General features: G+C 45.1%; 1 protein-coding gene across 3 annotated transcripts; it reads left to right on the plus strand.

Moving 5' to 3' along the window:
• Positions 1-1,995: 1,995 nt before the first annotated feature.
• maml1 (mastermind-like transcriptional coactivator 1) lies at positions 1,996-21,443 on the plus strand. 3 transcript variants are annotated; one of them, XM_010901062.5, is made up of 5 exons: positions 1,996-3,752; positions 14,403-15,749; positions 17,180-17,446; positions 17,787-17,925; positions 18,932-21,443. In XM_010901062.5, exons 1-5 carry the CDS (start codon positions 3,432-3,434, stop codon positions 19,969-19,971), a joined length of 3,114 nt encoding a protein of 1,037 aa, XP_010899364.3. In that variant the 5' UTR covers positions 1,996-3,431; the 3' UTR covers positions 19,972-21,443. The 3 variants fall into 3 exon arrangements, with proteins under 3 accessions (XP_010899364.3, XP_010899373.3, XP_010899353.3); XM_010901071.5 differs by having other exon boundaries at positions 14,409-15,749; positions 17,177-17,446; XM_010901051.5 differs by having other exon boundaries at positions 1,997-3,752; positions 17,177-17,446; positions 18,932-21,442.
• Positions 21,444-22,341: the final 898 nt, after the last annotated feature.

A 22,341-nucleotide genomic window follows, 5' to 3' on the forward strand; every position in this document is an offset into this window, starting at 1 on the left:
GAAGAAACCTAGAGAAGAACCAGCCTCTGAGGGGTGGCCAGTCCTCTTCTGGCTGTGGTGGTGAATATTTTAAGAGTACAAATTGTAATAATATATGAATGTGGACTGTGTCCAGTGTCTGTAAAACATAATCCAAGTCAGCAACATGCCCAGATAGTCATGACCCAATATTACAGACAGATCAGTTTGACCCCAGGAAAATAGTGAAAATCCTGGGAACCACTGACCAAACCTAGGATGTTGGCAACAGTTACATTTTCCAAACATTGCAGACTAAAGTGTCATTGAGAAAAGTTCAATAATGGGATTTGATTGATTGTCCAGACAACGTTAACTACTACAGGGAGGAGTTGTAAAAGATAATGGCATCCTTTGTTGATCCCTGATTTGACAGGTTAGTAATGTGGGACAGAAAACCATGTCCAGCTATGTTGACTAGCATCTCTTGTTGCAAGGTGGCTGCTGCATCCTTGATGCTGGTTCTCCTGCTTTCATTTTGCATGGCCAGCAGTCACTTCTCACTTAATTCACGATTTCTGCAAAGCCCTTTAGACAGTTTGCTTCTACTCCCTCCTCATCTACTATTTCCCAGTGAGTCTAGCTAGCATGCACCACTTAGTACACACACACACCACAAACACTTGTTTTTATGTGGGGAAATATTTTTGACTACTTCGCGTCACATGGTCAACAGCCGGAGAGGTAGAATAAATATGTTTTAGAGTAATCTCCCCGACACTTCCTCACAAATGCGCTGTGCACAATAACATATGGTTAACAGTAGAGAAAATTATGCTGGGGCAACCCAATTTTAATCTCACACGGCCCGCCCGTCGTTCGGGACCCATCAATTCTAAAATAAGCAACACAGACGTGCAAGCTCCTTGCTCGTACCACACAGTAACAGCTCCACTTTGTTCTAAACTCTATAGTGTTGGGCATAACATAAACCTATGCTGGCGTATAGCGCACGTGTGAATGATTGTTTGCTTAGTTCGTATAAATGCGTGCCGCATCTGGCACGCATTCAGGCAATAACCAATAAATTCGTAAAACAGTGAGAAAACACTGGATTTTCATTGTTTACTAATTACGTGACCGCCCATGCACTACAAGAAAAAAAAATTAAACCCTCCCCCTGATGGAAATTAAAAAGGCTAGACCCTCCCCTATTTTCCTTAGGGTACCAATTTTAGAAATTCCAACTGATATATTAATACATTGTAGATTAACACATTGCCATGCAAATCAATCGTTACTGTTGGCTGTGAAATGCATTCACCTCGAGTACCCTGGCTTGCGGTTTTTTGGATGACACATTTATTGGTCTTTGATCCTACTGAACCTGCTGTGGAGTTGTGCAAATGTTGTTTATTTGTTTTGTTATTGTCTGTGAAAAAAGAAAAAGACACTTTAATACTTAATTAATTGATATTCAGTGCAGCTCTAGTCTATTACATTTTTGTATGTATTTTTTTATAATCTAATTTGATGATGAAGTGATAACAAATAATGCAACATGGGGGAAATCTGTTAAGACTCACCTGTCAGGGTGAAAGTATATTTCAACATGGTGGAAATCTGTAAAGACTCACCTGTCAGTGTCACAGCAGACGTTGCTCATGGGTACACTGGCAGAATGATCATCTTTGTGGTTCTGGTATTCGAACCAGCAACCTTTGGGTTACTATCCTATCCTATACTATTTGCCACAGCAGTGAAGTGAACAATGACATTTTAACACGGATCAGCAGATTTTCAACCCTGCCCGTAGCGGCCAACTTCATGGTATGCTAACAGGAGGGTCACCAGCTAGATTATTCCCACTTTTCTGGAGAGCAATTCCCCATTGGGATTTATTATAACGTAGTCCTCCAAGGACACAGTGTTGCACATTAATCTGCGAGTTCACGAAACATTTTCTAGCTATTGTTTGTTTTCGCTGTCAATATTTCAATGGTGGGGAGTGTCTGGTGGTGACGCCTTTTCAAATCCGTGATGCAAAGGTTAGAGAAAAAAAAAGCTGAGGAAAAAAAAACTTGTTCCAAAATGGCGACGAAGATCTGCCTGTCCATTGGAAAACAATAGAAATAGCAAAGAGGGGCAGAGTTTGTTTCTTGTCGGAATTTGCTTTTTATTTTGCGACTGGCTTTGCAGTCGGGTTGTGTGTCGGTTTCTATGTGGAGTACTTTTAAGATTTTTTTTAAAGAGTTCAGCGGATCATGCTTTTGTTATAGCTAGCTAGCAGGCTATCAAGCTAGCTAGCTATCGTTACATCCGCAGCTAGCCATATTGTTGCAGTGTCTGCTATTAAGTCACATTACTAGGATCTACTCGGAGAATCAGCTGTTAGCCAGGCAGAACACAGCCAACATTTGGGCAGCTACTATAACTGACTTCTGATAGTCAAGTTGCGACCTAAATTTTATATTAACTAGGTAGCTAACGTTTTTAGTATTTTCTATGTTGATGGTAAGCAGTAACTTGCGGTTTTATTATGCCAAACTAAAGTTATTTAAGCTTGTTAACTGCGATGCTAGCTAGTTAGTTAGGTAATTGAGTAGAAGGAAAGCGAGCCTCTTTTGGCTGAGCTAACGTTTGCTAACTTCATAAGAAGTTAGCTTGTTGCAGGCTAACTTTTACTATGAGACTGCTTGTTGTAGCTAGCTTTTAGCCAGCAAGCTAACCCGCTCCCTAAAGTTGGGTAAGTTGTCAGCAAGATTTCAATACATCTATTGTGAATAATGTAAATCAGTGCACCCTTTAAAGACCAACTGTTAGTTCTGGTACAGTATAGTAGTTGTTACAGCCAAGCGACTCTTGCTAGCAGCTAACGTGAAAGTTAGGCTTATCTTGTTCAAACTTTGAAAATGTTTGACCAGAGGAATGTGATGGGAGCCGTATTGATTGAATAGCATTTGTGGACAAAAGTTTACTACATTATCTCAACTCGATGTATCATTTGAATCTAACATTACATTAAGTGAGTTAATTTATTGAAGACGTTATTTTGTAATTTAAACATTTATAAACATTCATACAGAACTTTAGCTAGGCTTAAGAATGAATAGAAAAGGCGTGATGAATGTATTTTAGCGAAATTGGCTGGCTAGCAAATGCTAGGGCCCTTTCCTTTAGCTGGTCAGACACTATTGGTAATAATGTTTCGCGATGCGATAAGATGCTCAATGATTTAACTTGTTAGTCAACTTTCAATCGTCGATTACGTTCGTTGTCTTCTGGCTAGTGTTAAGAGACTTGAGGCCATTACATTACCAAGACAAAGGTCGACTCTATGGAAGCAGTAACATTAGTTGATTCTCTAAAAGGGTAGGGGGTAAAGACGCCCACACTGAAAAGGAGCAAATTCAGCATTTTATCCGGACTCTTGAAACCTGAGTCCAGAGTTTAAAACGCGCTCTTTATTGATCATGGCGGATTTTGTAGTGCCGCGACACAGTGCGGTGATGGAGCGGCTCCGCCGTCGAATCGAGCTCTTCAGGAGGCATCACACCAGCTGCGAGAACCGATACGACAACACCGCGATGGAGCGGCTGGAGATGGAACAGCAGCAAACGTTTGCACTGCACCAACGATGTCTGCAAACCAAGGCCAAACGGTCGAGTAAGCACCGGCAGTCACAACCAAATACCGACCAGTCGGCCCAGAGAGGGTCGGGGACCGGGGGTAACGGCGCTGACCTAGGGGATAGTGGAACGCCCGAGCAGAGCAGAAACAGCACTTTGATTGCGGTGAGTGACTTTCTGGCGTGATTATAAAAAACGCGTATACACTACGCGAAAAAAAAAACGGGTGATAACATTTTAATTGTTGTCATTATCGCACTCCAGCATGAGTATGTTTAATGCCCCGATTTCAAGTCAATTTGTAGAAATAGAAAAACGAGCAGGTGTGCGCTGTTACACATTGTACAGGGACAAGGAAGAGTTGTAGGCAGAAACTGGGCTCTTGTTGGGTGACTGCTGTCACATGATCTCAATATTGTCGTGGTGTGTTTACTAGGTGGTCTTTGGTTTTCAGCATCCGTTCAGCGAATGCCACACGTTTCTCTTTGGTTTACATGTTCTCTTTCCTATGTCAGTTTTTACATTTAATTTCGATACATGTTTTTATGACATTTTCAACACAATCCAATCCGACCCCTTAACACATTGCTTTAACATGAAACGGTGTATGATAAATAGTTACCTACACTGGAGAAGACCAAAGTGAAGTTTGCTAATTAGGAGCTTGTGTTTTTATGGACTGCAGAAAATATACTGGAAAATATTATGAGATAATAATTGCACTCTGTTTTTCATATACAAAGGAAAAACAGTAACTCACTAATCTGGAGGCTTTCACGTATGTTATAGGGGACTACAATTTAACACTTTACAGGGACCTGGTACATGGGGGAATTTGTTTCTTTCCGTTTATAGCCAATTTTCGGTCTTTCCTGGTTTTCGTATTCTCCGATTTAGAAATTATTGCCTTGACTCATTGCAACAGCTCCACATTAGGTGCGCAAGAGTAAACAATCAGGGTGTCTTGTTACAAATGAAAAAAGCTGCTTTTTATCACACTGCTTTCTTGACCAGGAGGTCATAGCCTGCAAACGTTAATGAGGTAAATTCCGTCTCCATTTGAACTAGCAGGTGTCTGACCTACCTCAAGGAGTCGCACCAACAACTTTGCATCAAGCTCTGCTGTCTGTTGGCTGTGACCAGGATTCCAAAACTTGGTCACGATCATGCGTCTGTACAGCATAGTGGAGAATTACCACTTCTGTCGAGCGTACATGGATGTGGCTTCTCACTGGATGGCCAGATGCACGCATAAACCCCAGAGATTTCTTTTGAGGCACAGATTTAGGAAAGGTTCTACAAAAAATTGCTAAAACCATGAATGTTCCCAGGAGCATGGTGGGCTCAATCAGTGTGAAATGCAACAAGTTTGAAAACATTTACACTCATCCTACAGATGGCTGTCAGGCCAAATTAACTAACCGAGTAAGGGCCTTGGGCAAGGAGGGGACAGAGAACCGGATGACCACTCGAACATAGCTTTAGAGTTTCTCTGTAGAAATGTATGCAAAGCTGGTAGAGACATACCCATAAAGACTTGAAGCTTTGATCTCCACAAAGTTGAGAACTTCTACAAAGCACTGAATAATGGTTCTGAATACTTATGTACATGAGAAATCTCTTTATTTTCAATAAATTGCCACACTGCTTTAATATGGGGTATTAGTTAGCGTAGCCAGTTCAGCCCGGAAACACAAGTGGTGATTGGCCAGCGATTTCTCAGCTGACATCAGATTGCTCCTATCACAATATCCGATTTCATATGTCTATTTAATGGTCAGGTTACTAACTGATATGCTGAGGTCGTACTAGTAAGCCGGTTCAAATCCACCCACCATCCCTGCCTCCGACTGTTTTGTTCTGTGTTTTCTTTGTGGGGGGAGCTGTACCTTGCTTGTTGTCTGTGGGGATTGCTATTGATAATATGGTGATGATATTATTGGTAGGATCATATAGATGATGTGATGACAATTAGTTACCTCTGAGATGCAGAACTTAATGCCAAGACATTGTATGTACATTGATGTACGTAACTTCTCCAGAAAATTGTGAAAAATAACACATGGTGTTTTCTGTCTGAATGTAGAAGAACATAAATTCTGTCAGTTATGAATAGGGTCTATATCAGAACAAAATGTGGAGAAAGTGAAGGCTCTTAAAACCTTTACAAAGGCGCTGTCGGAAGTAATGGGCCATTTTGAATCAGACATTACGATTAGTCTGTGTTTTTTGCCTATAATCGTCCTATACTGATTTCTGGCCGATATCTATCGCATCTCTAGACAAAATAATTTAAGGTGTGGGAATATTTAAGTGTATATTCCCACACCTTGGATGTATATCTTAAAATAAGAAACATTAAACAATCAGGACTCAAATATTGCTGCAGGCAACTTAGTAATTTAGTACATCATCTTTTTCATGCCATTGTTACACAATCGCTTGTCATTTGTTACTGATTCACTATGATGTAGGCAAAGTTGCCTCTCACACTCTGGGGAAAGAGTTGCTTTGTTGAACTTAGTTTATTTTCGCGACTTTAAATGTTATTGCAGTGACGTGTGATTAGAGTAACATGGATTACTAAGGATTACTAAATCCTTGTTGGGAAAAATATTAAATGTTGTTTTCCAGTTGGTTCTATAAAGGAATGAATGCATTTGTGTGATCTTACTAGAGTTTGTTGAACATTGAAATTGTGCCAGTTAACTGACTGCTGTCCCATTGTGTTTCGGCTTGGATTTGTGCTAATCTGTAGAACTCACCATGTGGTATACTAAACAACAACAAATGTGACAACAATAGCTAAGATTTCACCGCAGATTAAAGCGAATCATTTTATTGAAATCGTCTATATGAATTCCTTACCTTACATGCACACAGTCCGCTCGCTCAACTCGCAAATCGCTCAATTTCTGACGAGCTGTCGCTGAGCTGAAACTAGTGCGCACACTGCCTGCTCAGGCGAGGGTTATGTTCCTAATTTATGCCAGCGACAACCAGTCAACCAGTATAGGGGAAATATCCGTCTCTACAAATATTAATACTTATATAGTAGCAGTGACTCTGTTACGACGATACCAAGTCAATGATTTGTCAAGGTTCAAATAGCAATTTACTTCGTTTTAAGTTCTGCATGTATCGCTCACCCGTGATCCAAAAGATCTCCAAAAACCTGCATGCATCCATTTTTTTGAATTGTATCTCTGCATGAAGCCAGAGAAGCATCATAAATAGTGGGGAAACCGCACACCGCAATTGAGTTTCTCTCTCGTCAATTTATCTTAGCTAGCTAGTGAGTTTTTAGCTAGCGAGTAGAAAAGGGAAGGGACTTCAAGATGCAGAGAACATTTGCCCTGCCATTGGTAGTCGCCGAACTCCGTCACTCCCACTCGCTGGAAATGAGCATAAAAATTAACATATCCCTCAACTGTCGCTGGGAGATTTTGTCTCCGGGAGTAGCTCCGCCCGCTGTCGCCGTGATTCGCTGGCTCTCGTTGGAAATGAATGAGAGAGTGCCTCTTTGTAGCTCTAGCGAGCGGGCAGGGTGCTCACACCATTAGGCTCTAATCTATGGATTTCAAATGACTGGTAATAGAGCTGTGTGTTAATATCTTGGATGTCGTATTTCAGCTAATGAAACCGGACTTTAGATGTTGTAAAATGCATTGCCACCGACTGATCATTTCTGTTATTAAGGATAGTCAGACGCATAGGATAATCCCTTGTAAGAAATAATCTACAGCTGCAGCCCACATTCCTTCCCACAAATGGACCAACCACACAGGAACCTAGTATAACATGTTTGAGAGTGTTTTTTATTTCCCCCACCCCCCATCAATCTGGCTTGTTTCAAGAATCAAATTCAGAAAAAACAGTAGTAATCAGTAGTATTTCAAACTCAGTCAGTAAATATGTTCATTCACTAAAGATAGTGAGGTGTTCTCTATCATGGTTCCGAACTCTGGCCCTTGAGTTCCCTCAACAGTAACACGTTTTCCTTGGTAGCCCTGGACAAGAACTCCTGATTCAACTTGTCAACTAATGAGTGTTATGGTATATGTTTGTCAGAAGGTACCTGAAAAATTGGCTTTTGCGGATACTCAAGGACCAGAGTCCATAGTACAGAAGACCATAGTACAGTTTTTCCCCAGAGTGTGGTGTAAGGGATTGGCTCACTGAGAGTTGGGGGAGATGAACAATAAAAATAAAAATAAAAAAGTATTAAATGATCTACAAAAAAAAGAACGAGCCAGATTCTTGCGAACATTTACAAATGGGTAATTTAATTATAGGTTAAAACCGTAACGTTGCTGCCCAAGTGGCTGCTGTCTGCGTCATAATTGGCAACTCCCAACAATCTACAAATTATAACGGGATGTTCCCACACGATGAAAAGGGAGCTTGGTGAGAGTGTTTGGGAACCTCTGCTCTTTCACAGGGGTCTTCAAACTTGTATGTCAATAACCCCATAGCAAGTATTTGACACCCATGGCAGAGAACCCTTTACACATTTTTAAATCTGTATATTTTCACCCTGTACGGTACATTTGTAGACTCTAATAATGTAACTCTGGGCTTTATTAAGTGTTGCTTAATACTGGGTTAATATAGCAAGTAACAGAAAACTATGTAAGTGTCATGTTAAGTAAAAAAAATTCTTTAGCTTTCCCAATCACGTTATGCTTGTAGATTTTTACATTGTTAAATGTCTGAATAATGTGAGTATTGCCTGAGCAAGACTTGATGCGTGTGTTTCTAGTAACTGTAGGTTGCTGACAAAAAGCTTAGTAATAATGCCTGTTTGTGTGCAGCGAATTTTGAATCACTCACATTCTTTTTAGATTTCAGTTCTTGTTTCACCAGGATAGGCAAACACTCTGGTACTGCAGGTTTGTCTTCGGATAAGGCAGAACACTTGGTTACTCGCTTAATTGATCAATTCGGTCATCCACTAAATTCAACTTACCCGATAGTTTTTTTTTTGTTCTTTTTTGTGAACTGCTTGTTCAGACTATGTGTAGCTTAATCAGTGGAGAAATGAACATGTTTGACAGGATTGTGGGAAATTAAAGAACTGAATAGGCAGTTTGACTGTCAGCGTGGTGGATGTAGGGGGCGGCAGTGTAGCCCAGTGGTTTGAGCTTCTGCCTGGTAACCGGAAGCATCTGCCTGTTCCCGTGCAAATCCGTTAACCCTCTTTGCTCCCAGGGTCGTTGCTGTGAATGCCCATGTGTTTTTAGTCAACTTACCTGGTCAAATGTGGGTTTAACCAGTCTTGACTCTAGATCCTGTTCTCCCTTCCTGGAATACGCAGTATTACCGGCTGTTCCGAACTGAGCCGCGAGCACTGTCTGTTCCCAGAATTCCAGGCAGTGTCCCTCAGACTGTGTTTGCTAATGATCCTATTGAACAAACCATTTCAAGGAAAAGACAGGTAACCCGTCTTATATAGGTATTCGAGTGAAGGGTATTACTAATTGTTATCTATCCATTTTGTTACGTTGGGCATTTTAGAAACTTAAGTGAATGAGAGGCATTTTGCTAACCGACCTCAGGAAGAGCGGGTTGGCTGGCAGGTAGATGTAAATGTGTAAGGACTAGCAGTATGCGCAGTCATTATACAGAGTTAATTCACTTCTCGAACAACCCATGAAGCTATAATGCCCTGGCTCATGGTTAATTAAACTGCCCGGTCTGAACCAAATGACTCACCAGCTCACACTTCAACCTGCTGTGCTCTTTTCAAATGAACATGTGTGGGTGAAGGGACTGGCTCTTCTCTTCTCGGGACCCACTATTATAACTGAGCTGGGAAATTAAAACATTGTGATTCGGTATTCACCGAAAAGTCTGCTGTGTTTCTGAAGACTTGAGTTCTGAATCTACCAGCCACTCATTTTGGTGAACTCCCGGCCCTATATGCTGTAAAACATGAGTATACTGCATAATCATTCTTAAAAAAATCTGTATTTCTAGTAACACGTAGCGTGGTATGTTGCTGCTCAATTTCCGAATACAAGGGCAGTTTGGTCTGTTTCTCAAGTTGCACATAAATACAATAACACCAGGAGCTCAATTACCGGTAACTCGACAGATTACCTATGAAACAAGAAAATGCAATTCATGTGTCTAAGAAGTTAATGTAATTTTTTTCTTCTGCTGGCAGCTATGGTTTAGCCATACTGGAGTGCTATGGTAAAATCTCACATATCTGGCAAATTTAAAGCTATATGCCGATACCAGTTATTAAATTTTTACCTATTATTGACCAGTACCTATTGCTGGCCGGTAGACCGGCAGATCCCTAATTGTAACGTGAAATAAAGTAATTGATCTGCTTCATCTGCCTACATATTCTGCAAGGTAACTGTCGTTATTTCCTTCAAGTAGCAGCGGAGGGGGTTGAAGAATGACAGAATAGCAGCTTCCCCATGAACTCTGGGTTGAGAACCCCTGTTTGTGTTAGTAGTCTATGTATTGTTAGCAATCATCAACATGTGGCCGCATCCATTCTCAGCAGATGTCGTGGATCTCTGCATTATGGAATGGTGTGATAAAACAGCCACGTGTTTCCCGAAGGCTGAGTCACATATTAAAAACTAGGTTCCTCTATACAGGGAGTCAGAGAAGGAGCACTCAAAATTTCGCTGAGTGCTCGCACTGAGAACATTCTAGTCTCTCTCTTTCCTCTACCCCTCTGTAATTACTGAGACAATGAAGTATTTTCTTTTCTGCTTTTGGATTTGAAATCAAACAATTGCTCTGAGGTTAAAGTATGTGTTCTAATCTTCTAAAGTGTTTGTTTTTGTGTACAGATGGTTTTACCATTCAGAAATAATGACACTTCTTCTACATAGTCCTCTTATTTTTAAGGCAAGGTATGGCAGATTTATGGTCTGTCCACAATAAACATATTTAGTATTTGTTCACATTCTTGGAATGCATTAACTGCTGTAAGTTCATTAGACCCAACCAGGGTATCCTCTCTGGTGGTGCTCTGTCAGGCATTTACTGCATTTCTTTTTCAGCAGGGCTCTGTAGTGGTTTTTAGGTTTCTATAGGGTTTTTCAGCAGGGCTCTGTAGTGGTTTTTAGGTTTCTCTAGGGTTTTTCAGCAGGGCTCTGTAGTGGTTTTTAGGTTTCTATAGGGTTTTTCAGCAGGGCTCTGTAGTGGTTTTTAGGTTTCTATAGGGTTTTTCAGCAGGGCTCTGTTGTGGTTTTTAGGTTTCTATAGGGTTTTTCAGTAGGGCTCTGTAGTGGTTTTTAGGTTTCTATTGGGTTTTTCAGCAGGGCTCTGTAGTGGTTTTTAGGTTTCTATAGGGTTTTTCAGCAGGGCTCTATATTGTTTTTTAGGTTTCTATAGGGTTTTTCAGCAGGGCTCTGTAGTGTTTTTTAGGTTTCTATAGGGTTTTTCAGCAGGGCTCTACGGTGTGATAGTTTCTGTGCGAACTTATAAATTAGTTTTTGCTTATGCGCGAGAGCTGATTTCAACCCCAAAACTACAGCTAATTAAAAACCTACACAATTTAAACGTATCACACGCCATGGAAACCAAGCTTGCATCAGCTCTCGTTGCACACACTCGATTGACGCTGTCCCAGCTGCGATAGTAAAATGTAGCTCGCGAAACAATTCTTGAACCAATCTGTTGATTTATTTGAAATGGCAGCAGCAGGCTACATTTATCAATGACCACACATTCCTCTTCTGCTAGAAGCACAATGAGAGGGCCTGTATTGCTGTTTAAGGGCTTTCACAAAACATATATAACTTTCCAGGCCTACCTGGGGGGGCCCCCCATTAGATTGGTTAACAGTGGCTCTCAAAAGTATTCACCCCTCTTGGACTTTTCTATTTAGGATCCATGTGACTACATTAAATCAAAATGGATCTAATAAGGTCCTGCCACAAGCACAAAAGGAGTCCATAATGTCCAAGAAGTGAAAAGTAAAATGTCCTTGAGTGGACTCAATCCATTTGGGAACATGTGGAAAGAGTTAAATAGCTGTTAATGAAAGGGCCCCATCCAACTTATCCAGGAGTGCAAAGGAGCCACACACACACACAATATTGACAAAAGGGGGTGAATACTTAGGCAATCAGTTATTTTATATTTGTATTTAAAACAGATTTTATTTTTCACTTTGACCTTTTGGACTTTTGTGTCCATAAAGCCTGATTGCAATAGCAGCCAAACATGCTTCAAACTTAACACTCCCTCTGTGCCTTCCTCTTACTGTCAATGGTAAATCTTAATCGTTTGTCTCATCTGTCCACAACACCTTTCTCCAAAACGATGCAGGCTCTTTTGCATATTTAGCTAGCTTAACTGTAACCAGACAATCTTGTTTTGCACCTTGCAGCATGGTCTCTGTAGTTCTGCTGGTGAGTTTGAGTGAATGTTTGGCAGACGAGCTGTGCTCACCTCCTCGAGTGTGGGGGACGAGTGTGAAAGAAAGTGCCCTTAGTCTACATATAGTATCTCGTGATGAGAAGGCGAGAACACGTTCTTAGAAATTTGAGGCAAGTAATTGTAAATTAAAACGGAAATACTTTGTGGACGCGATCACGCGTGTTCTTGGGTATACCTCTACTGGATTTGAACACCTGGATTTGGGCAGTGTCTGCCATTTTTTCCTCAAAGAACCTCCCAATCTCTCAGATTGGATGGGGAGCGTTAGTGAACTGCTATATACAGGACTGCCCACAGATATTCAGTAGAGTCTGGGCTTTGGTTAGGCCACTCTAGGACTTAGACTTGTCCCAAAGCCACTCCACTCCAGAAGCATCCCTGTAGCGTAATGCCCCCACCAATGTAAGGATGCTATTGGCCAGGTGATGAGTGCTCCCCTGTTTTCGTCTGATATACCACTAGGCATTCCGGCCTGATAGTTAGACCTTTTTAAAAGAACACGTGGAGGAAGTGAAGGGTGTCCTCCAGGAGAAAAGCGTACGTGTTGTATTTGGACAGTTTTCATTTGTATCTTGTACCTTGAGCCCTATTTCACCACCTTAAGCAAGGTTCCCTCTATAACCCTGTTTAGGCTTTGAGAATGTTGTTTCTCTCTCTCTCCACAACCCTGGCTTCAGTCACGGCCCAATGGGAATTGGACACTTCCCACCATTTGGGCAACACCACTTTCAGAGTGTATGACTAGCCTCTGCTCTGAATCATGACTCAGGGGTGTTCGGGAAAGCTCCGCCCCTCCGACTGTCCTCTACTCTGAGCCATGGACTGATCATTCCTCCTGGCCCTGAGCTGTTGCACTTCACAGTCGAGGAAGTGGGGGCCAGGTGGTGTCGCTAAAACACCGTCCCTAAATAAATAAAAAAGTAGTGCTAGCTAATAGCACACATTTGGCACAGTGCTAGCAAGCTACCCTGTCTCTGTCAGTACCCCCCCACACACACACACACACACAGAAGGGTGCCCTCGCCAGACCTTAGACTGACCGCTCTGTTTCACTACTGCACATCTCAGGGCAGTCGTGGCCACGCCGGCAGCTTCAAAGACAAAAAGGGTGCTTTCTCAGCCTGGGCCCGGGGTTTGGAATTCGGCACACTCCCCCCTCCCCTCCGCGGCCCGGGCGCTAGCTCTTTTGTTGTTGGGCTCTTTCCTTCTATACACATGGTAATTAGTTTCATGTGGCTCTGGGGCTGTGGTAGCGGCGGTGGTTGCTCAGAAAAAGGAGGGGTGGGGTGGTGGAGTGGGGAAAGTGAAAGTGGGGGTGGGGGGGGGGGAGCGAGAGACCCGTATTTCAGGTTCATAAAGCACTGGAGTGAGTCATTGGACTGTTCTCTCACCTCCATGGGTGCTTGGGACGAGGCCACATTGGTGGAGCTGAGCACTCAGCTCGCCGAAGGCAGGTCAAGCAGCCGGTCACTTTATACGACATGCGAGGGAGACCGGCTCAAACGAGTTGTCTGAATTACCTGACATCCTATCGGCAAGTGTTTCTGTCCTGGCCTGGCATAATTTGTATTTTTGTCAGTACTGTCAAACACTTAAAATATTTATTCATTATAAAATGAATTGCCTCGTCTTCTGTAGTTAATTGTGGGTAACCACACTTAGAATCTGTCCATATTTTACACTAAATAGAATAATGTTTAATAAGGAGTGTGTTATGTTAAAGACATACTTTTATTGTGTTTGTTGTACGTATGAACAGTGAGGGACTTAAATACAAAATGACCACAACTGGCAGCGTCTATGTGTAGCCCATGTATGTCTTAATAGAAGGTTGCTGGTCTCTGATCCCATAGTTCTACCATCTCCTACCTTTGTGCTTTTCATCAGAGAACCAAGTACAATAAATGGTACCTTCAGGCTACTGTATAAAACTCATATCAGCCCCTCTTATCTGGAGAGCTGCTGGGTGTGCAGGTATTTGATCCGACATTGAATCACCTAACCTTTTCAAGGTACCATCCTTGGATGTTTATGCAAAATTATGGTTGGAATTGGGTTCAGGTTGGGGCCTTGAAACAGTTGCTTTCCTGATGGTGGGTTAGCCACAACCAAATAGTTTTGTCCTTATTAAATGATTCCCAAATTTAACCACATGTTGCTAAACAAGGAATAATGATAACTTCACATGCTACAACATGGTGTTAGCGGGTGGATTCGCACACATCTGATTAAATTTAAGGCCTGCTATGTCTATGGAAAATGAAGGTAATTTAAATGCGTGAAACTCAGGCACCTACATGACACAATGTGCAAAAGTTCAAGGGGTGTATAGACCTCCTGTAGGCGCCGTAGTTGTCAGCGTGTGCTGGTTTGTCAGGCATTGACTGTTGTGCGTTTTAGTTGCAGGAGTCCGTGAAGAGGAAGCTGGAGAGCGCCGGCTCCCCCGGTCAGGTCAACGGCTTCAGCGACGGCTACCCCCCATCCAAGAAGACCTGCCTGGATAAAGGCTCGTCAAATGGTGGCGTCGCCCCTCGCTCGCCCCTGGACTCGAAGCACGGATTGGGGGCCGACTCGCGCATACCCAACGGGATCCGCCGGCCCGGAGGGGAGCCGGGGGGAGACTCCGCGGGGGAGCAGGAGTTCCGGCTCAAGGAGATGAAGCAGGAGCCCGTGGATGACATCCTGCCGTGCATGCTGCCTTCCGGCGGCGGTGCCAGCAACAGCCTCTTCCCCGACCTCAACCTCAACGAGCAGGAGTGGACGGAGCTGATGGAGGAGCTGAACCGCTCCGTGGCCTACGAGGACATCCAAGACATCCTCAACGATGGCTTTGAGGACCGTAAGGACCCCCCGGAGCTGGCGGGGCAGACCCCCGGGTCGGGTGCACAGTCTGGGGGTGCCGCTCAGGGAGGGGGGTCCTCGCAGGGAAGCCTCCTCCCTTCAGACCTGGCCAGCATCAAGGCCGAGTTTGACCAGGACTCGCACGCGGTATCGCCCCACATCAGGCCCACATCGTCGGGGCCGCCCGTTCAGCACTCTACCAGCTCCCCGGCCGCGGCCACCTCCACTGCCTCCTCCCCGGCCCTGCCCCAGCAGCCTCCCCCGGCCAGGAACCACCACCTCCCCCCGGGGCCCGTCCCCAAAGATCTGTCTCCCGCCCAGCAGCTCCAGCAACTGGCTGCCCAGCAGCAGAGAGCCCAGCAGATGCAGTCTCAGCTGCAACAGCACCACGCCCAGAAACACCAGCAAGCCCAGAAACAAGCACAGAAATTTCACCCCTCCGGATCACACCAACACCCTTCTTGGCCCCCCCAGTCGGCCTCCTCTCAGAGTCCCCTGGGGGGTGCCTATGGCCTGGAGAAGCCCGCCAGCCCCTCCATCTACCCACAGGACTTCCCTAACAATCCCAAGCCCCAGCTGATGATGTCCGGACAGCCCAACAAGGGCTCACCCAAAGCCGGGGCCGGAAGTTACCTGCAGCCTAGTGGCTCCCACGCCACCATGCTGGGCCACCCCGCCCAAGGACCAGGGGCTACACTCGGCCACCCTGCAGCGGGTCCTGGGGGCCCTCCAGGCTCTGCCATGCTCAACTACAGCAACACAAAGCCCTTGTCCCACTACGAGGCTACAAACCAGGGGCCTCCGCGGGGCCCCCCAGGGGCCCAGACCCAGAACAAAGCGGCGCTGCTGTCACTACTCCGGCAGAAGCAAGGGCCGCCCTTCAGACCACACCTTCCCCACGGCCAGGTAATAACAGCAGGTTAAAATGTGCTAAACAAGTGTAGTATTGTTATTATGAAGCACTACTGAATAACAAATTTGTACTTGTTGTTATTATAGAAGAAGGATTTCAGTGCCTTGGTGTGCTTGCAGGACTTGGTCACGACCCTTAGTCCAGGCTGACGATATTTTACACCACTCACATAGGAGCCGTAAACAGTCCCAACACGGGACAAGTGCTGCACTGCTTACATGGTGACAAATGGCCTCAAAACCGAGGGCGCATTCCAGTGCCACGTAGTGAAGCTACTGACCCACCCCCAGCGCCCCGATGTTTGACAGAGTATCATGTCAACGCAGGACAATGTGAACTACACAGGCTTGTCCGGCTTGCCCTTCCAGTTAAAAAAAAAAAAGGCTCCAAGTAAACACCTCTTGTTTTCAGTCGTCTTGCCCGCATCAAGAAACGCACGACTGGAGGCCGTGTCGCCGGGGGCTTGATTGGCGCCCGTGGAGCTGCGCGTCCGCGTCAACGCGTTGGCTGTAAACGTTGTGACTCTCCTTTGACGACGTCACTGCTGAAGCCCACTGCGTGCGTGCGTCATGGCTGGCACGCCAAGGGTGTTTTTAATGTCGGCGAACCAAAACAACCAGACACAATGTCCTCTTCATTATTATTATTTTTTATAATCCGGGACAGCCCCGCGGTCCGTGGAGACTGGGTGTGTTAGTGCGTGTGTCTGGGTCAAGCAGCTGGTTGCTAAGGAGCTGGCATTGAGGCTCACATGGGGGGGTTACGGAGGGGGGGAACCCGCAGAGGGGACAGCCACGACAAAGCAGCCATTCATGCGTCCTTTTCTTCCTCGCTCTCTTGCCTGCCCTCCTCATCAGTGTATTTTAGGAGAACCCCCCCCCCACCCACCCACCCCAGACAACCGCTCTCTATTTAAATATAGCTGCTCCTTTTTTTTTTTTGTCTCGCGATAACAGAATTACCCCCGCCTTAGCTGTGTTTTGAGTGGACAGACCCAAAATATCCTCAGGGTGGTGCTTGAGGCCTGAGGCTGCCCCTTAAAAACTCTGGCCAATTTTCCAGATGTTTCTGCGGAGAGCTGCTGACTCCCCATGTTAATATTGACAGTGTGTAGCGGAAGGACCCACAGCTGGTCAACTAAAGCCTTTTTATTTGACCATTAGAATAAAGAGGAGGAATGAAGTTGCAACTTTCAAACTAAAGTTAGCACTGCAAATGCTCTGATTAGGAACACTATCTTGGTTGTACATGCATTTCCCCCTCTACATGAAAACTTTGTTATCCCTGATGCCAAGGACATTTTCAAAACACATCTCCCTCATGCTAGTCTAACAAGGCCTAACCTTGGACTTGGCTGTTACGCTCCCTCTGGTGGACAGTGGTGTAATAATCACAACATTTCCCCCCATGTTCACTTCAGCAGGAGCAGAACGCGTACCCGACGACCCCCCATGGCCCTGGGCCCGGCAACAACATGGGCCCCACCAACACCATGGGGCCCCAGCCGGGGGGCCCCGCCAATACCATGGGGCCCCAACCGGGGGGCCCCGCCAACACCATGGCCGCTAACCACAACAACGCGGCTTACCTGTCGGGACAGGCGGCGGCGGCGTTAAAGCAGCAACAGCTGATGGAGCACCAGAAACGGTTCCTATTGGGCCAGAGGCAGCAGCAGATCATGGTTGAGCAGGTAAAGGTCTCGTGATTCGGGTTCAGGTTAAGGGCTTGGGACCAGCTTCCTGCCTGCCGATTGACTAAAATACGAGGAGAACAGTCTTTTGGCTCCTCATTGAATCAGTTGGATTCAGCTTCCTCCATGACTATGCAGAATCTGAAGGAGGATGTCTCCTGCCTGTCTGGACTTGATAGGGCTGCGTATCGTTAACTTAGCAGTAGTCTACGAGGCATCGATTTCTGACGTAAACACATGAGGAGGAGCATCCGATTGGTTAATGCAATTGACGATTTCAGTATAAAATAATATTTTGGGAGCAGTGTCTCAGTTGTGTGTGTGTGTGTGTGTGTTTCAGGAGAAGCAGCGTCAACAGCAGGAACAGCAACTTCAGAGACATCTGACCCGGCCCCCTCCCCAGTACCAGGACCAACCCAACCAGCAACCTGGACCACAGAACAACCCCTTCCAGCAGCAGCAGGTGGCCCAGTTTTCAGGTGAATGAGGGGACGGGTTAGGTCTGAATGAAGATTACAACCTGAACGGTTTTGGACCCCAGTACTGACGTTCAATAGCCCGGGCCGAGGCCTTGTCTTCATTGGTTCCAAACCATGTCCTCCTGCCTCGCAATCTCTCCTATGTGCAGGACAGACATTTACAGAAATGTGACAATTAAGTCACAAAATGATTATTGGCACCCCTGAAGACCAAGAGCTGGAATGGCTTTATAAAATACTCAGGGGTTTTACTGTTTTTGTTGGCTCATAAGTACGCGGGAACAAGATTGTAGTAATGCACTTCTGTGGAAAACAGTATAGGTACAATATATTCCACATGTTCAAGTATCATCATATGGCGTGATTAAATTCAATACCGATTAATTGCCTTTTTGCCTCAGCGGAGGTGATGAGGGTAACCGTTGTAAGAATCGGGTCCGTGGGGTTCGGGGTAGAGGGGCGTGTTTGGGTTGTGTGTACACCTTAGCCCCCTGCTAAACCCTACACTGCTGACCAGCTCATATTGATTGAAAAGGCACCTTTGGAAAATGTCTGGGTCCATGTGGGAGGATTGCTCGAATGACGTGACCCGCGAACAACAACTCTTTGTTTGGCGGCAGACAAATATTGCCTTCTGCTAATGCAAATTCTGCTTACCGTACTGCTCATTTGAATGGCAAACCCGCGGGTGGAGGTCTGATGGGTCTGGTTGCTGGATACATTTGCCTTTTGTTTCCGTGCCTTTGGAGAGAGTGTCTGTGGCTCGGCGGTTGTCCTCCTGTCCAACTTTGTACTTCATAATGCCATGAAAATATCTTTCAATGCAATATTCTTGAAAGACTGAAATAAACCGTGTGATGGGAAGCAGTTTAAAAAATATTAAGACAGATTGTCTTTTTCCTTAATGAGCATGTTAATTAATCTGAGAGTTGGACGGTCAATATATATATAATATTTGTATTTATTTATTTTTGGTTAACAGAGTATATTTTCCTTCTCCCTGCAGCCTCCTCTCAGGCAATGGGGAATGTGGGTTCTCTTGGAGGCCCTGCCCCCGGAGCTCAACGAATGTTCCCCCAGACACCGCAAGGCATGATGGGAATGAACACATCTGGTGCCCCAGCAGCCGCTAGCCAGGCAGACATGAGCCTCTCGTCCTGTGGGGGGGGCGGGATGGACTCGGCTTTACAGCAGCAGGTCCTCTACAGCAACATGAGCATGCACTCCTCACACCCCTCCCAGCAGGGCTCGATGCAGAGGCAGCCCATAGGGAGCATGGCTGGCCCTTACCGCCAGAACATGCTAGCCCAGCAACAGCAGCACCTGAAAAACCAGCCCAACGCCGCCCTACTGAAAGCGCAGCAGTTTGCCAGGCTCCCCGGCTCCGTGCCCGGCGCCATGCAGAGTGCCCAGAGCCAAGCCTGGCAACAGCACCAGGGCATGCAGCAAGCCATGGCAGGCCAGCCCCCGCCCCCCAGCAACGGAGGTCTCCCGCCTAACGCGTTTGTGAACCCCGGCGCCTTCCACATGCAGCAGCAGCAGACACGCCTGCCGACCAAAATGCCAGTCGCCAACGCCCCCTTCGGCGCCAGTGCCAACGGCAGGGTCATGGGTGCCATGAATCCCGCCCAGCAGCAGCAGATGATGCAGCAGGCCCAGCAAAGGACGTCAGCCAATCCCCAGGTTTCCCTCGGGCAGCCCTTACCCAATCAGCAGCAGGCTCAGCAAGTCTTGCCCAATCAGCAACAGGCTCAGCAGCAGCAGGGATCCCTGGGCCAGGGAGTGTTACCGGACTTGGGTGCGTTCGGTCAGCCTCAGGTGGGGCGTTTGGTCAGCCAGGGGCTCCAGTGTAGCCAGCAGGGCTACCAGGTCAACAGGACTGCCGGTCTACAGCAGCAGTTGCCGTTTGGCTACAGCGCCGGTTCAGGGTCCAGTGGTTTGCCCAGCTTCCCCGGAGAGACTGACCTGGTGGACTCGCTGCTGAAGGAACAGAGCACCCAGGAGTGGATGGATGATCTGGACGAGCTCCTAGCCAGCCACCACTGATCGTTGCAGCGGAACGCTGTGCTCTCAGTGGTGTGCTGTGGCTTCCTCACCTCCCGTCGGCGCCAATGTAGAAGAGCGCGTACCTGCTAGGTATCCATCTTTTTAACGTTGTTCACATTGCCTTTTCGGGGGCCGCAGATGAAGACTAAGGAGGACGGGAAAGGAAGTCGGTTCATATTATGAGTTGTGTCAGGGGAAGGCGGTTGGTGTAGGAGCTCAAAAGCCGATTGCCAATGAAGTGCAATTCAGTGCAGAAACGGCAAGGATTACAAACCCGAAATGCTGTCACAGTTCTGATGGGGCTGAAACTGTCCTTTACAGTAAATTGTCTACTGTGTATATACAAGGTGCATAATGTTAAGGATGGCTGGTGATGACAGTGCACAGGACCAAAGACCCCCCCCCCCCCCCGCCCCCGAGTTGATTGCTATTGGAGGATTGTTTTCCAGGACTGGACAGACAGAACGCTACTACTACTGCTACTACTGAACCTGGGGCTCAGTACAAAACCACTGAACCAAGGGTTGACCCAAACACCCGCTCAGCCACACCCACATTCTCCTCCTCTTGTTTTTTGAAGTTGCGGCCTTAAATGCAAATGTATGCTGTACGTAGCCGAGGTGGCGTAATAACATGGTCTGCAGAAGGTTAACGGCGATACACAAGGGTTATTGTTCAGCTTGCCGATGAACAGACCTGTGCTTTCTCTCCAAACAATGAGACTACGGTGGCGGCCATATTTGTTTCGGTTAGCCCCTTAGTTGCTAAGTGGAGACCCGTATGTTTAACTGTCTGTCTTGGGGGAAGAGAGAAGACCATTGCTCTGTTAGAGATTTGCAGTTGCCCTCCAATGGAGGCAGGTTACAAATATAAGAGTCAAACTGGGGATGAACTCACCACACATCTCGCACGTGTGAACAATTCTTGTGTTGTGTTTATATAACGGTCTCCCTTTAAGTTTCTCCTACTTCCTCCGCATGTTTGACCTGGTTACTGTCTTAATCATCCAGTCTGCTGTCATTTCAATATCCAAGTTAGTGAAGATTGTGTGGATTTGTCTGATGCAGATTTATATATATATAAAAAATATATATGTAGAAATTGTCAAATTTACTTTTTCCTTAAGACTTATTGAAGCCAATCTTTTTTTTGCCATACCCTTGAATGACAGTTTAGCGGCTATTGAGTTGGGAATATCTGAATTTGTTCATCCTTGTCAGGGGCTCCTTGTAAATGTTTATATATATTTTTTGTATGTATGCATTTTCCTATTGTTCTGGAGAAGATAGATCTTATTTTTATATGTATATTCCAGTGGATTTTGTAAGTATTTTATACTTTTTAATATGGTTCTCTGTAAAACAAGAGTATTATGTAAATATAGTTATTTAGAAAGGAACACAGCGTTTTGTCTTTGTAGTGTGTGAAATGGACTTATAACTGACATATTTAAATAAAAATATTAATTGCCATCATAATATAGGATAACAAAAGAAAGTGGAAGTTTGAATTCACACCATGGACTGAAATATTTAATAAGTCAAACCCCATAAAACAGTGCCAAAACAGGCCATGAAAATTGGGTACGATGTCATGTATGTACACATCAACAACTTAGTTATTAGTTGACACCACTGGATAGATGATTGGTCTTTTTTCTGGCATCACCTCCATCATCCAGGTGGTGGTGAGTGGTTTACTCTTTAAATATCGTGGCGGTGAAACCCGACCCACTGACTCCGATGTTTGAATCCATGGAGAAAAAAAATAAAAAATAACATTTAACTTCACCCTAACCTTATAACATTGTTGTAGTGTAGGCAGAGTTGGGGAGTAACTGATTACAAGAAAACAGTAACTGTAATCCGTTACGTTACCAACTCAAATATTGTAATCGGATTGCAGATACTTTTGAAAAAAATACTTTTTGCTTAATTGAATTCAAAAGAATAGGTGCGCGAAATAATTATGACTGGCGGCATGCTTGTTTTTTTTATTTTTTTAAACATCGTTATTTGAGGCAAAATAATTGAGCGCCTCAGTTGTGATCATCATGCGCGAAAATTTGGACGCACATAAGCAGTTTAGTGACTGATGAAGCGCTAGTTTACTTGGTAAAAACAGTGTACCTATATTAGCCGACTCATTTAAAGGTGATTAAGTTATACTCTACGCGTCTTTCTCAGAACAATAATCGGCGATAGTCCTACCTCGTGTTAAATATTAGTTCAAGTGATATATTATATAGTTTAAGTTTCAAAGTTTATTTGTCAAAGGCACCGAACAACACAGCCGAGAAGAGTAGCACTGAAAACCAGGAAGACAGGAAATGTTTTTGAAGATTAGGCAACTATTTGTTAGCTGTAAAAT

The sequence above is a fragment of the Esox lucius genome, chromosome 4 (genome assembly GCF_011004845.1).
Source record: "Esox lucius isolate fEsoLuc1 chromosome 4, fEsoLuc1.pri, whole genome shotgun sequence".
NCBI classification, from domain to species: Eukaryota; Metazoa; Chordata; class Actinopteri; order Esociformes; family Esocidae; genus Esox; species Esox lucius.

What these genes read in the sequence shown, in the direction of transcription:
- maml1 (XM_010901051.5), top strand. Translation starts at nt 3,432, where the DNA reads ATGGCGGATTTTGTAGTGCCGCGACACAGTGCGGTGATGGAGCGGCTC. An exon ending in AGCAGATCATGGTTGAGCAG is followed by an intron (nt 17,447 to 17,786) that starts GTAAAGGTCTCG and finishes TGTGTGTTTCAG; the next exon opens with GAGAAGCAGCGTCAACAGCA. An exon ending in GCAGGTGGCCCAGTTTTCAG is followed by an intron (nt 17,926 to 18,931) that starts GTGAATGAGGGG and finishes TTCTCCCTGCAG; the next exon opens with CCTCCTCTCAGGCAATGGGG.